We start from the raw sequence: 15,703 nt of genomic DNA, 5'->3' as shown, positions 1-15,703 counted from the left end.
AAAAGCTGCAATAGGAAAAAAGAGATTAGAATGAAACACAAGTTCTGCCCATGTCCTATTTGAAACAAAGAGGAAAAGAGGTGAAACAGGCTGAAGATAAACCAGAAACACTGTCTTCTGGCGACCCAGAGGGGACTGGAACACTTAGAGAACTGTCTGTGCAAAGACAGCAAGCACAGCCATGGGAGTTGCTAGCTGGAATTTGTTTCCAATCTGGAACAATTTCAGTCAGTACAAGCTGTTCAGTGGCCTACACAAATGAGYTGGCTACAGTGTCAAGGAGCAACTTGAGATGCATATTCCTATTAACAAAGTTCCTCACTGTTACTAGCACATTCCCTGGAGCAAGACTGAGACAGGAATGGACTCTTCAGAGGGAAGCTAGCTTGGCCTGTGCAGCAGATAAGGAGAGGAGCTTAAGTCTTCAGGCTAAGCATCACCCTGCACTTTCCAAAAGAGTTTATTCACAAGAACAAAACAAATCAACTTTATCAAGTTCTGTTCAGAAAAGTAACTCTCCTACCCTCACAAAAGCCTGTCAGACACTCCCCTTAATTTTGCAAAAACTATTGGATATATCAGTGAAACATTGGCCTCAGTGGAACTGCACTTAGCAGTATATTCTGAGCTTGAGCTGGCACTCATGATGAGCCTTTCAGGGCAATACACTTGCAGCCCTTGTGGTTGAGGCTGCAATACAGAATTAGGATGCAGAAGTGGGGTCAAATTAGGAATTTTTAAAAGTAAGTTTAAACTTAGGAACTTCTACTTTAAAATTTAAATTATATTCCCCTCTTCTGAAAAGAGAATCAATGCACACTCTAGTTAAACAAGCAGATTCTTGTTTTTTTTCCCTCTAATGGGGAGTGGTTACTGTCAAGCATCCTGCAAAGAAATTATTTTTTAATCTTGTTACAGACATAACTAAATTACAAGAGAAAAGCAAGCAGGTTTGAGACTGTCCAAAAGACAGCCAAGAGAGAATGCGCCATTGTATCTACCACTGCATTACAAACTATCGTTTCTATTGCATCCTTAGAAATCTGATGTAATGTTTGTGTGACTGATGGCATACACATAACACTGTCCTAGAGAAACTACCTGTTTAAAAACAAAAAAACAACCAAAAAAAACCACCCCACGCAGCTCACAGGATCATCTTCTCTCTTGTGTTGTCATTCTGTTTGCAGGGGGACCATTCAAACAAAGCTCAGGACACAAAAAAGCAAGGGAAAGATCTGCATTCAGAAAATGGAGAAGACGACTGACATCATCTTGAGAAACCACAACATCCAGCTTTAATGAAACAAACAATTTTTTCACTTCTTTCATTTTATTCAGTCCAACGGCTTCCAGGCACATTTTTCTCACCTCCTCCAGGAAGAAGCAGAAGAACCTGAAGGAGAATGGAAGAATATGTCCCAGCTTTCAGCATGGAGAGGCCACACACATATCTTGTCATATCTTGAGAAGACTTGTATTGTTCTGCAAGGCTGGTAGCATTCTAATAGCGTTTCAGTTTGAGGAGATGCCAAGAGTGTCCAGGCAAGACACTGTTACCTATCTGAAGTGGATGTTTTTTCATCACTGAAACATAAACTGAGCTTTTCTATTCTTCCCCTTGGCCCTCCTCTTAAACAAGTGCTTTGCTATGAGACTAGCACTGATGCATACTCCTTATTTTCTTTCTGTGTCACCATCTGCAGGTACTTCAGTCGCATAGGAGGGAGTTGCTCATAAAGATCAAATCCCAAAGGGCTCTCTGCATTCAGCATTTTGTAGTAGAGAAGGTGCTTCTTCAAGGTCTGAAGACAGAAACAGCAGCYATTAAGTATGTCTGAGAGGTGGGAATCTAATGTTTTCTCCCCATCTCCCACACAACATTACAAACACCAAATATTACAACTCCATCATGCCCAGCATGTTTAATTGCATCATCTTCAGTAGAACTGTAAAAGGTGAGTTTCTTTCAAGAAAAATTCACTTTTGGTTTGCATGAGATTTCCCCTTTTGAACTCAACTCCACTGTCTCAACAGCCCCTCATACTGACCTCTTGTCAGAAGTCCAAATTGGGTTCTGACTGGGATCTAGGAATGTACTGCGGACATTAGACATCAAGGGCCAAGTGACTCAGCACTTTCACATAAACAATAGACTTTGGTAATCTTCCTTACGATAAGGCAGGATAGAAAAGAGGAGAAACTTAAAATCTATTTTGTTCTTTTGTGGGGGGCATCCAACTACGAGAGAAGGGAGATCCTTGCTGGCCTCCTATTCATAGTTGCGGTGGAATCACCTCTAGGACCTCTCTCTATCCACATATAATGGTGCTCAGGCAAGAGGCACAGATATAGAGAACAAGAGATTCATCTCAGTGTCACTGGGCTCTGAACACTGAGTTAAATTACAAGAACTAGATAATGGTAGTTTTAGCCGTTACAGATCAAAATCCTGCCGCTAATCTCCTCTCACTCTCAAGTTAGCAATGTAATAAAAGCAAATCTCAAAAACCAAAGCTAAATCTCTAACAGTACCATGCCTGTAAAACTAAAGTATCGGTGGCACAAACTGGTCTTTGCAGAGCCTACCTCATCGACCAAGAGCCATGTCTTCCGCAGCATGCTTTTCCGAGCAGCATCACCCTCCTAGGAACAAAACATGCACATTGCTTAATGTAGCACAATGCTAGCTTTGCCTGTGGGCCACACAGCACTCCAGGATGATGCTCTGCTCATTACGATGATGCTCCATATAACAGCTTGTTTCACCAGAAAGGGCTCAAGATGGCTGTCGCTTGGATCCCCCACCTCTCTCCTCCCTTTCCAGACTAGTAGCCTTATGAGGCACTGAAGTCAGTGGAGTTGTTCTTACATTGCCATTGCTGAAACTCAGCTGACATCTCAACTATCACGTAGAATCGTACATCAAGCAAAGGTGAAGTGTTAGCACAAGGAACCAGTGCTGGGGCCCAAGGCCATGGGAGGGCTCCTGCTTAGTTAACTCATGCAGGAAGTAAGTCATTCAAGAAGGCGATAGGAGAGAGCACCCCACATCTTAGTCTCTGCCTGGGACACTCAAGTCTATCATGAGCTCCCTCATCCTTAGTACTTCATTCTTCCCTTCTGGACAATAGCTCAAGTGGTTGCTGACCTTGAAGGGTTATGCAGGATTGGCTATCATTAATGCATGCTTTTTAGGGTATACTGAACAAGAGCTGCTGTCTGTCTCATAGGTGGATTCCACCTGCAGATCTCAAACAGCTTCACAGTCCTCAAAACACACTCACAATCTTTGTTTTCAAACAAAATGTGCCCAGCGGTCAGTGCCTGACCACAAGCCACACTGGACACTTGCGAAGAGCAAGTGCAAAACCCAAAGCTTCTAGCCCAGAGGCTCTTCTATCCATTACCTACCTGTGTTGTGCTGTCTTGGGAGAAAATAAAGCTGTTCACATGAGCCACAGCCACCACATAAAGAACAGGGCACCAGGTCTGGCGCAGTGCTCCAGTGACCAGTGTTCGGAAGTAGAGTTGCAGGAGGTTCAGGTTATCCTCAGGAGGGGAAGTATATCGCTCAAGAGGCACGGGGAACTGCAAAAAAACCACCCAGTGACAACATTAGTTTGTGTGAAGGAAAGTTCATGTCTTTAGAGTCCCCCTCCCCAACTGTTTAAGTGTGTGCTGCCATGTAAGATGGTGCACCTTGGTGGTGCAACCCCTATTAGGAGCAGGGCTGTTACTGCCCATGCTGACTGATGTGACATGATCTTGACAAAACATCCTCAAGACCTCTTCAGCTTTATGGAGAGATGCTTTACTGGATACATGACTGCAGTTGCTTTTGGCACAGGAAAGAAGAGTTGCTTTCAAAGTGAGGAGACAGCATCTTCAACAGCACTACATCCTGATAACGTGTCAGAAAGGCTTACACTGACCTATGCATTTAGCCAGAAAAGGAGAGCAGATATATGTTCAACGTGCCAGAGTTAATGCTGCTGTTAAGTGAAGCTTCCAACACTTTCTGACTTCACTGTCCAGCTTTAAAACAATAGATTAGAAGAACTTTTAGCATCAGCTTGTTTTTATTTGCTTCTCCCCTCTCCAGGAGCACAATTTTTATTCTCAGTTTTCAGACAAGCTCTCTAGAGCTAAAATTATGTATTTCTCTTTGGAGCATCTTCCTTATGAGATCAAAAACAATTATTGATTTTACTCAATTCAAAAGTAGTCTTCACTGACAAAACGGCATTGACAACAAAATTCAGATTTGGCTACCAAAGAATATTTCCTGCCTGATAAGGTATCTTTAACTTGATTTAAAACAAAACAAAGGAATAAAAAATAAAAGCAGAAAAGTGATCTTGCTCAAATTTTCCAAAACAGAATTTGTTTTCAAGCAACAAGGCAATGAAAACACTGTCCAAAGTATTCGGCATAAGAAAAAAAAAGGGGGGGCATGTGTAAAACAAGGCATAAAAACGTGTTGTGAAACTTTCTCCATTGTAACATATATCACAATTCTGGAGTTGAAGGATGAAGTACCTGACCTAGAATTAAGGCCTTCATCTGGAACATGGCATTCAGCCCTGCTCCTCTCTATACTGGTGGAAGTAGAACAGGGCTGCTGAACAAGGAGAACTCAAACAGGGAAAGTCTACTGGGATCATCAAGAGAACAGAGAGTTTATCATAAGAAGGCAGCCAGAAGATCTTGGCTTATATAGCTTAAGAAACAAAGGCTCATCTGGCCATATAGTAAAACTGGCCTTAGGGCTACTACAACCAGAACAAAAACACTGCAACCACATGAGGCACAGCACTGACCTCATGTAAACTCATCCTGCTGGTTTGCAGTTGTTGGAAAAAAAATTTTGAAAGGTTACTTTCCATTAGCAGACTTCAGGCTAGATCAGCTATTTTATCATTTTGCAACTGATACAGAGCTTAAAGCCAGCTAAATTCGGTCTCTTGTGCTCTGCTCATTCAAAAGAAATGTAGTCCTGCCCTTGTCGGATCAAATTTTCTTGCTGAGTGAGCCAGTAAAGCAGAACTCCAGTATAACCAACTATGCAAATGGTCAGAGAGGGAAAATGACTGTCCATGCATCAGGCAAGAGAAAGGTTAATACCAGGGAAAGAGAAGACATATTTAAGTGAAAGGTCATTGCTGGGAGAAGAACCAGTGCAAAATGGTCCTTCATACACACAGGCCATAAATTAGAAGAAGGCTGTCAGCCATTAGATCAAGCAGGGTGTGGGACAGTCTCCACTGGAAGCTGCGAACAATTTTGCAGCTCCCTCCCTCCACATATACACACTATCTGCTCTCAAAACAAAGTTCAAAAGGGTTCTGAAAAGGATTATGTGATAGGGGCCTGCACCTACGTGGACTGGACTTTTGTTTTTCAGGCTTACAATCAATCATGCTACTTCAAAATAAAAAGAGCAACAAAAATTATGTAGAAGTACCAGCAACTGCTGTCATAGCCCTAAATCAAAAGAACATTACTTTCCATCCCTGTTCCATTTTACATTCTTCAGGAACAATAAGGACCTTGTAAGCAAGCAAATCATGATTATTCTACTGAATAGTGAGAGATGAGGAAGGAGAGGAAGTGCTGGGAGGATGCCCAAATCAAAGTTGGAGAAACATAGTCAAGAGCACAGTATCCCAGGGATGAGAAGTGCCAGCTAACTGTTCTAAGCCAGGGTTACCTGCTGAAGTGGCACCCCCAGTGACCTCAGGATACTTGTGTGCTCCCCAAAGACAGAGAGCCGCAGATGAATGCTGAAACGCTTCTGCAGAGGTAGAAGAACAAAGGCTCCAAAGAGTGGATCTCCAAAGGAGACACCTTCAAACTGCTCCAGAAGACTTGTGTAGAGATCATGGAATGAAGCCAAACCAGGGAGAGGAGCATCCAAGTTCAGGGAGTCCAGTGCTTTGGGCTGGCAATAGAGAGAGAGAAGGGCAGCTGCGTAGCAATGGATTGGTGCTTCTAGAAAGAGGTCTCCGCCTGTGAGGAAGACACACATAAGCCGTGCAAGTTTGGCAGCAGTGGGGATGCTCTGAAGGGTTTTAGCACGCCAGGTTTCCAGTAACAAGACCCACTGCAGGTTCCAGGTCACAGTGTTGACTAGATCAAGTGGGAGAGAGTTCAGCACAGCCCCCCACGTTTCTGCATTAGTCACTTTATTGTAGAGGCTGATAAGAGGAAAGAATGGCCAGTCTGAAGGCAGGATGGGCCCTTTGACCTCAGGAAGCAGCATTGACTGGATGAGGTAATTCTGTCCTTGGTAGGATGCCCGGGAACGCACAAGGGTAGGCTGCAAGTGAACAAAATGAGAGAGGTAGCAGGAGCGGATGAAACGCAGATTTTGGTATGACTCTCTCAGCAGGACACCACGGGTAGGCTTGGAAAAACATGCTGCCGCAGAGCCAGGCTGTGCCAGTTTGGCACTGGTACCCAGGTGCAGGATATCAGAGAAGTCAGCTGCTTCTGGCCCTCCAGCTTTCCCTTCACTGCAAGATAAAGATAAACATCAGCCCTTTAAAAACAAAAAACAAACAAAAAAAAACATCACCACCAACAGAAATTCATTGCTATCTCCTCCCTGGATCAGGGACACTGGTATGCACAGAACTCCCAACAGTCTTTGCAGCATTCAGCTGGGATAATAGTGAGCCGCTGTAAAGCATCAGATCTGTTCGTATACACAGGAAATTCACAGAAATACATTTGGAGTTAGCAATACTAAGGCCTTGCCATGAAAAACCTCCACACAATGCCAGCAGTCTGGTCTGGAGGCTGCAATCCCCTGTCCAGGGCGACAGCCTACTTACCAATACAGCTGTCAGGGTACTGAGATGAAATACTGCATATCATAAAAGGCCTGTACACATCAGTAAGACAGTTCTCACAACGCTAGCTTTGCAGCTGGCACTGGCAAAATCAGGGAAACAATGCAGACTGGTAATTAGAATTTAGGATGGGGGTGGGAGGGTCAAACCCATATGCCACAATCTCAGGTTAGAGACTGACCATGGTCTCCGATTACTTGCCAAATTCTCACAAAACAGTAGATCTACAGTGGTGGAGGGTTTTTTGTTTGTTTGTTTGTTTTGCAAAAACACTTTCCTTTTGAAAGGAGAATTTTCTGAAGAAGTCTGATATCTCCCTGCAGCGCCTTTGTCCAACCTCCTAGAGGGTGTACTATGGCAAGTTTCAAGAAGATTGTGACAAGCAAAATAAACCATCATTATCTCAGCCAGACATGGGAGGTTTCACATTTGAGATGCCTGTGATTTCCTTCGGTTCAAGGTGGAAAACACAGCTGTTGTCAAAACAAACATCAAAACAAACTGTGCATGTATTTGCATATTAAGGATGAGAGGAAGATTTAGTAAACTTCAGAGCAGGTCAGGTTTCCATCTACTTCCCAGGCTCAGTTTGGTATTCACTACTCTCAGGACAGCGGGTGCCGAGCCTTGGTAAGCATCAGTTCTATCAGGGGTCATAGGACTCTTGCCAAAGAGGAGATCAAAAGACATTGGTTACATTTCTCAATATTGCTATGCTGGAAAGAAAGCTGCAACCGCAATGCTGGTCCAACTAGAAGGCTGGAGAATATGTCGTGGAGTATCTCAGATTTCAATACAGGCCCTGTGAAAGGCCAAAAATTATTACAAAATTGTAATGCCAACATCYGCTTTTTTTTCTTTCCCAAGTCTTCCCATATCCAAGACCACAAAAGGAAAAAATGCAAAGCTTACGGAAAAAACTCCGGATTAAAGGCAAGATCCAATAGGACCTCATGAGCCAGATGCTCACTCCCTGGCAACAGACGGCTTAGCAATGCCATGGCAACGCAGTGATGGAGTGAGGCATGCTGGGCATAATCTGGGCAAGTGCCTGCCTGTACAGGAAACAAAACCAAATAACAGATAAAAGCAATACACCATTTGTCAACAAGGCAATTGCAAGGAGAGGAGAGTCAGTCAAGACATAGATCTCATTGGAAAGTGAGGGACTGAGGCAGACTGCAAGAGCTGTCAAGCATGCATATGGAGATCTTTCTCCTTCCCCTGAATGTCCTAGACAGTCAGGCAGAGTTCTTGAGTGTACTGCTAAAAAAAAGTTATTCTCACTCTAACCCAAAGCCAGGCAAAAATATAATTTTGCCACCTAAAGTATTTTGGACATAAGTCCCCACATTGGTAACCATAAAGTGAAGATATTATTTGCTGATGGGGGCAGAATAGTCAGAGAGCTGGGGAGAGTCACCAGACCTAAGTGAGGTATGGGAAAGAACATGGAGGCAAGGACCAGTCTCCAGTTTGACACATTAACCCATTGGAGAGGCTAGGGCAAAGTGAATTACTGGATGAAAGAAATGAAAGGACTAACAAGGATACCATTCTCCGAGCCAATGTTAACACAAAGTACTGCAGATGATATTCATGGCGCAGTATCCATGCAGATGAGGGTGTTATAGAGGGAGGTCCAGTCTGCCAGCTCAGATGCAGATAATCCTTCAACCCTTTGAAGTCCAGCACAGAGCTGTACTATAGAGGAATCAAAAGTGGAGACAAATACTACTAACAGTCCCTGCTTGGAAGAAAATAAACCTTAGTCCTCTCCAAGGTCTGCCCCCTACCCTCTCCCATAGGAATACCTGTCAGCTACTCCAAAAGGGAGTAGCCTGATAAATATCCCCTTTTCTGCCTCAGGGATCGCCCATATCCATCATGACCATCCCTTCCTCAAGTAACCAATAGTCACTGCCTACATTTTCCACAGTGCTTTGTAAGGCAGAAGTCAGGGCAGTGGCTTAAGAGCTTTTTCCTCTTATCTGGTAAGGTGACTTTATTAGTGACTGATCAGCTAATTCAACATAAGATCACAGAGGAAGGCTTTGAGAAAGCTTATGGCAGGCACTCTGTCTCTCTAGGGTGTTCTGTCATTTCTTCTTCAGAGTTTGCACTCTTCCATGACACCATTATTCTGAAAATTCAGGGCAAAAGTTCCAGAAGTTGGAAGAAACCTCTTCAGCCACTATAGTACTCATTCTCTGGTTTAATTTTATTCTATTCTTCTTTATTATACCTCCTTCAACGCCCTCCCCTCCACCTTGACATTTAATTATTTATTTTTTTATTATTTATTTTTATTTTTTGGCTGAGGCCAAAAACCAGTTATTTAAGATTTCTCAACATTCTTCATAAATCCATCCTTTGCACATCATTGTTCTTCACCATCCTGCTCTGAAATAATTGCAGCTTCCCACTGTCGACTGGATATTGAAATACAAAGACAAAAGAAACTTTTTGGGTCCTAGTCCCACCTGTTCTGAAAATGGGAAGTATTTCTCTCTCTTGCACTTTGATCATTTTAAATTAAAAAAAAAAAAAACAAAAAAAAAACAAAAAACCCACACCACACAACAATTCTGCCTTAGTCCTACTAAAAACACTCAAGCCTGGGAAGATACAAATGCTAACGTCCCTCTGAAGTGTATTATCACTCACACTGAACTTATAGTGAAAAAGTCAACTCTCACCTTGCTGATCAGCCCTTTGTGAATGTGTGTGATGCTACTGATGAGAAATAGGAGGGCAGTGAGGAAGGGGAAAGGTGACTTGGAGCCAACTAGGCTCAGGGGAGGTTTGCCTCCAGTACAACTCAAGGACACAATGCTGAAGACAGACTCCGGTGCTGGGGCACAGGATAGAGGATTGCACAAAGCAGAACATGGCCTGTGTGAACAGAGAAAGAGAGAGAGATCAGGTCAAAGAGCACTCATCCCACTGAAGGTTTCTCTTGTAAGAATGTTACTATCTGTACCTTGCCACACACTGCAGTCAAACGGAAGCCCCAACAACTGTGCATGAAAAAACCTACTATCACAGTTGGTCAAATAAGCACTACTGCCATACAGGCTTATGCCAGYGAGCTGTGATGAACTCTAATCTTCAGCTAAACTCTTCATGACATGCAAAAATATTGATGCAGTGATGCATCTCTGATGTCAAACATTTGAAAGCACTGGGCCCTTGATTAAAATAAATAAAACAAACAAACAAACAAAACAACCCACATTTTCCCATATGCACATGTAATGCAGACTAATAAGGCTGCTCACCCACTCAGGACATTTCAAAAATAAACTGGCAGGCAAAGCCAAAAGGCCAGCTTTTACCTAGAACTGATACTGCAAACATGCTGCCTCTCATGAGCCTATGAAATGCATATTTAGAAAGTTTGTTCAGAAGAACCTGGCTTTAATGTACATGGAGATGACTGTCTATGCATACCACTCTTGGTGTGTGCTCACTCTCTGCAAGTGAAACTAAAACCTTTCATACCAGCACTACTTACAGGGGCCACACCTGGCATACCATGCCTGCACAGGCAAGACCACTACAGCCTGTAGCACGTTGCTAAACAGTAACGGTGCAATAGGGCAAATTCTGTCAAAGATTCACACAGTTTTTCTATGATATAACTATTTATTCTTTAACTGCATTGCTCTTCCACTGCCATACTGAAAGGACTCTGCTCTTTGAAGGCAGTTTCTGATCTGGGACCCAAGGAGTAGCCTGAACTCCAGGCAGCCACTCTGTATGGCTGGAACACACAAAAGGCTGCCTGCACTTAGAGGAAACTGGCCATAATCTGCCCAGAATATTCAGATAAGATTGTCAAAACCTTAAGGTGGAGATTAGCTGACCCTTCATTTACCAGAGCCTGAGATAAAGCTCATGTTATCTGAAAGTCTGAAAAGACAGTTTGGTACATGGCCTTTCTCTGCAGCGGCTTTCAGGGCGTTTGTGGAACTCTGCAGGAGCTTTAAGACAGTGTGTAGTTTAAATCTTTTTATGAAAGCAGCATCATATAGACCACGTGAATGGTACACGCACCCCTCTGACATGAGAAGCACCCAAATTAATCTTTTCTTTTTTCATTTTTGCCACTGAGACCAAAAAAGAATCAAAGCCAAGAGTGACTAACAACCAATTTGGAATTGACGTGAAACACAACTGCATAGGAGGGCAGCGTCTGCAGAGATGCAGATGCTGCAGCAGCACCAGGAGGGAAGGAAGAACTGGAGAAACTCTGTAGCCACCCTGCTTTTTGCTGTGAGAGGACAGAAGACAAGACAAGGTATAGGCAGAGCCATAACACACTAATTCATCCCACTTTCAGTATCACACATATAGGGCATATATATATATATATATATATATATATACACACACACACACACACACACAGGAGGAAATGGGAGGGGGGGAACTGCCTGAAGCAGAACTGTTGTTCTTTGATATATCCTAGGCTAACACTAGACAATTTCTTTTCTGTGAGTGGGTCCCCAATCCCTGAACCACTCCATCTTCTACATTCCTGACCACACAGTATAGTATAGAAGAGAGGCTTCCTTCCTTCCTTAGCTTCTGGCAACAGCATCTTAGTAATGAAATGATTTTACCTGAGCAAATCCCACATGCTGTGCACAGCTGGCTGGCTGAGAAGGGGTAGCAGCACCTCAAAGGTCAAGTGTTCCAGTTCCTCTAAGCAGTCAATTGGATTGACTGATGGCTGCAGAAAACATGGGAAAGGAGGGGAAAAGATGGTGAATGAAGGCATTTCAATGAGGGAGAAAAGCAGGTTGATTTAATTATTTTCTCTTTTGTTTAACAGCTCTTTGCCAACCCACATCTTCTACATAGTGATACTGCTATAGGTCAGAAGAGAGTCAGTCTCACTGCTGACAACAGCCTGGAAGCTGAGAGCTGGTGCCCCAAGGTGTCCTCCCACTCAAGTATTAAAGTGCATCACAGAGAATTCTTAATTGGCTGGAAGTAAGGCATGGACAAAATTCCCTAAATGAAAACTTTCCCTAACTGGCTAAAACCCCTTCCCTTCCCCATCTATGTGCTGATCTTCCCATTTAACTTGAAGACAACACAAAAGTGATCAGAACTACCTTAGGAAAGCAGAGCAGCACCATGAGGGTCTCCAAAAAATATCAGCAGTATAAAATGAGAYTGACCTACCCACCAAGGTAAGACTGTGGATGAACACTGCACAGAGGAGGATCTGTAGCTTTTAGAGAACCATCCCAATTCTTCCGCCCCTAGTAAGCAATATTCCATGTTGAAGGAACATGCTGTAAATTTTTTACTTCTTTTTCCCTTCATTAGAATGCTGTGTTAGGATACAGAAATACTCATTGCCATAACTGTAAAGAATAAAATCCAGTTTGGCCCCCCAGGTGAAATCCCTCTCCAAAAAGCAGTCAGCAAAATCTATGAGGAGATGTTAACCTTAGTTCTGAGTAGTCTAACAAAAGTTTCCCAAGAAGGCCCAAGTAACCACTATTCTCTAGTTACTCTACCAGTTGATTTTTTTTGTACTACTCCATTCAAATGTGCTATGTGCAATTTTTTTTTAATCAGATCACCTAATCACAGTTAGAGGATTGATTTTTATTTTAAGTGGAAATAAAAATTCTTGAGTCATAAGGACCTAAGAAATTATGTTTGCTAGCCACTCTTCTGGGATGTCTATAAAGGTTAATGAGAAGTACTAAATTGTTTAAATGGTGACCCTAGTTCTCTAAAGCTCAGCAGCTAATGATAGGCAGGTGAAAGCTACTACCAACCTTTCAGGTATTGAAAATATCTTTGAAAGATGTTGGTGGTTTTCACCACAGCCATTCCTAATAAACTCATTTGTTTTGGGGAAGTTTCAGAGGAGATGCAGAGGTCTGAATAATTACAGGCATTAAATTATCCACACACCTTGAAGACAGCTCTTCCATGTCAGGATTCAGACATGTTAGTTGGGCAGTAAAGGGAAAACTTACATTTAATCTTCAAACGTGAATCTTTATGGCAGCTAAAGTATAAGATACCATTCTTCAACAGTATCACACTGATATGTGTTACCTTCAGAAAATTCACTTTAAAAGATGACCACATACCACAACAGTAACTGGGTTAAAGAATTTGACCTTGAACATTAGTGGGGCAGCAAATAAATCGGTATTTATTGCTTCCTATTCCAAGTTCATATGGCTTGACCCTCAAAGCTCAACCTTACAACCAGACTACTGCAGCCTAACTGTCCACGTGTAAGCTCTCAGCCCACAACAAATGCAAAAAAGGTGCAACTTTATTCAGCCCACAAAGAGAAAGGATTGCCAAACTAAATTAGGTAATATTTGCTGCATGCTATGGGCCTCTTTAGTAAATCAGAGCATTCACAGCACTACCACATAACCTGATTGAGACTCTAAGCCCCAAGGAAGAAAGGAAGACAGTAATTTTTAGCACTGCTAATGTGAAGGGTCAGCAAACTTATCTGACCCTAAATGCCACACTGCCTAAATATGAGATGTGAAAAATAAAATCTAGTCCTCAGCTAGATTCCTCAACTCTTGTTTCTTGTTTTCAGCGTTGCTTTTAAGTTCAAGTATTTCAGAGACAATACACAAGCTGATGCTGGTGAGATGAAAAGAAATCCCATATTTTCAGGCTGTACCTGTTGGCTGCAAGCACTGTAATAAACTCCCAAGTAGATCATGTAAGTTGTTGTTAGAGGCTGGAGAGCTTGCCAAGTTTCTGTCTGGGATATCTCCTGGAGGATTCTTTTCAGACTGGTCTCAAGGAAGGGCCGTAAGTTTGACACTTGATTCCATGTCACTGGTGGAGGAGGAATCTGTTCATTATCTTCTGAGCCATTACTGAAACACAATGGGAGAATGACACAGGATAATGAGGAYGTCTCAGAAGCAATCTCTCAAAATCATCATTTTTAATAGTAACTTTTCCAGTTGCAGGTGGTCTGGAAGACAGATATGTAATGACAGCCTCGGGGGGGGGGGGCAACAACACATTTTTGCACATTCCTACAGACCAGCCCAATCACTTCAGGTAGAAAAGTCCAGTGCAGAAGCTACTCATGCAAGCTAAAATTTCTTCACCTACATTACTCTGTCCTTAAGCTATTTTCTAGTTTCACCTGTCATACTACCCTAGCCTCCAGCTTTGATTAGATTAGTCAAGAGTTTCCTGCTTTTCACCAGAAAAAGTACCTGTGTCTTCAGCAAATCCTAATGCTTTGATGTGTATTTTCTACGAAGTAGTAAATACTAAGACACTGGACTCAATACTGATCCCTGGGGGAACCCACTACTAGCTGGGGTCCATTGTGACCATGGAGCATTGAGGCCCACACTGCCTTATAGAAGAGTAGAGGAGGGGGAACCTGGGACTCACTAAAACCAGCATGATCAGTGAAAGCTGCACAGGAGAGAGGAGTAGCACTAATTCACAAAACAATAACTATTGAGAAATACTAGGTAGGAGAGGTGGAGCATAGCAGAGGGGAAGGTAATGACAGATATAGCTCATCCATGCACAGCTGACCTTACTGCCAAGTGTCTTTTAGCCAGCAAAACAGGACTAACTATTGTTTTAAAGTGAAGATGGCCAGTTAAGAATTGGTTCCCCTTGGGAGCTCAGTTATATGATGCATCCCCTTTCAAACCTAGAAGATCCTGATAGGTAAGGATCTTTTGCAAGCCACTTTGCTTTTCACCCCTAGACCCTGCTATACCATATCCAGGATAAATAAGGAAACAAAGCAGGAGAGCTTCACTTTGCTCTTTTTAATTTTCACACGAATGGCTTTCACATCAAGGAACACAGGACTGAATGGGACCTTAGCCAGTTCTCTGCTGTTCCAGGCACAACAGCAAAGGAACCCTTTAACAAATATAGAGGGGCTTCGTCTTTAAGGCAACACCAAATAAAGCCAAAAAGGCCTTAAAAAAAGACAAACAACCAAACTGCAGYTAATCTAGCTCTACAGAAGTAGGCTCAGTTCTCTGAGGTTTTATGAAGGGGCAAGGACTGCTCTGTTATCAATGGCCACAGTCTGTTTCCCATCGGACAACGACATCACCTTTTTAACTTCCAATTTTCCTGTGGCAGAAACATTTTTGGCATAGGTAAATTACAAGCTGCCTTAGCAATATCCTTATCAATTAATAGCAAAGGACAGTAAAACTGGCCCTCCCTGGAGAACACTATCACTCCTGAGAAACTGCTTTTATCATGCACCATTTATGTTCAACAGCTTTAAATGCTTACTGTTTAAAAAGTGAAGGGAGTAGAGATATTAACTCTGTTCTCAGCCTCTTAACACATCTCCTGTCAATCACCTCTCCCTGCCGCCTTCCCTCTCTCACACCCCATATGTTTTCAGGCTAGTCTCTTTGCAGGGATGAATACAAATTCCTCACTCTGCCTTTAGCATGCTCTCAGGCACACAACCCTGGGCCAGGGATTCTGCCTGGTACACACAATACACAAGGGTACCCCTGCAAGGGCAATCACTAAAGGGACTTTCACAGTCTTTTTAGGTCAGAAGAGATTATCTGTTTCCTAAGTCTCTCGGCCCACAGGCAATTCTCAGACCCTTACAAAAGCAACAAACCTGCAGCCCACTTCTTAATACTGGACCAACTTGGTCTCTGCAGAGAGGTTCTCTCCTCTAAGCCTCAGAGAGGTTGTTTTCTTTTCTCTGAAAAGGAATCACAGAATCACAGAATGGTTGAGGTTGGAAGGGACCTCTGGAGATCATCTAGTCCAACCCCCCTGCTCAAGCAGGGTCACCTAGAGCACATTGCACAGGATTG

The 15,703-nt window shown here is 42.9% G+C and overlaps 1 protein-coding gene across 10 annotated transcripts in view; it reads right to left on the bottom strand.

Moving 5' to 3' along the window:
- Positions 1–1,270: 1,270 nt before the first annotated feature.
- Positions 1,271–15,703, bottom strand: part of RPAP1 (RNA polymerase II associated protein 1) — a 45,846-nt gene continuing 31,413 nt past the window's right edge. For 5 of the 10 annotated variants that reach the window (XM_026091019.1, XM_026091020.1, XM_026091017.1 and 2 more), the window contains 9 exons: positions 13,543–13,744; positions 11,486–11,595; positions 9,557–9,752; positions 8,412–8,561; positions 7,770–7,912; positions 5,714–6,518; positions 3,415–3,591; positions 2,590–2,646; positions 1,271–1,805 (listed from right to left, as the gene is read on the bottom strand). In XM_026091019.1, coding sequence (XP_025946804.1) covers positions 1,650–1,805; positions 2,590–2,646; positions 3,415–3,591; positions 5,714–6,518; positions 7,770–7,912; positions 8,412–8,561; positions 9,557–9,752; positions 11,486–11,595; positions 13,543–13,744 — 1,996 coding nt within the window. In that variant the 3' untranslated portion in view covers positions 1,271–1,649. Of the gene's footprint in view, positions 1,806–2,589; positions 2,647–3,414; positions 3,592–5,713; positions 6,519–7,769; positions 7,913–8,403; positions 8,562–9,556; positions 9,753–11,485; positions 11,596–13,542; positions 13,745–15,703 lie in introns of those variants that run through there. The other 5 variants (XM_026091021.1, XM_026091022.1, XM_026091024.1 and 2 more) reach the window with 5 other exon arrangements.

The sequence above is a fragment of the Apteryx rowi genome, unplaced genomic scaffold (genome assembly GCF_003343035.1).
Source record: "Apteryx rowi isolate R43461 unplaced genomic scaffold, aptRow1 scaffold_892, whole genome shotgun sequence".
Classification (NCBI taxonomy): domain Eukaryota; kingdom Metazoa; phylum Chordata; class Aves; order Apterygiformes; family Apterygidae; genus Apteryx; species Apteryx rowi.
The sequence above is the reverse complement of the archived record's forward strand: the minus strand, read 5'-3'. Positions and strand labels throughout refer to the sequence as shown.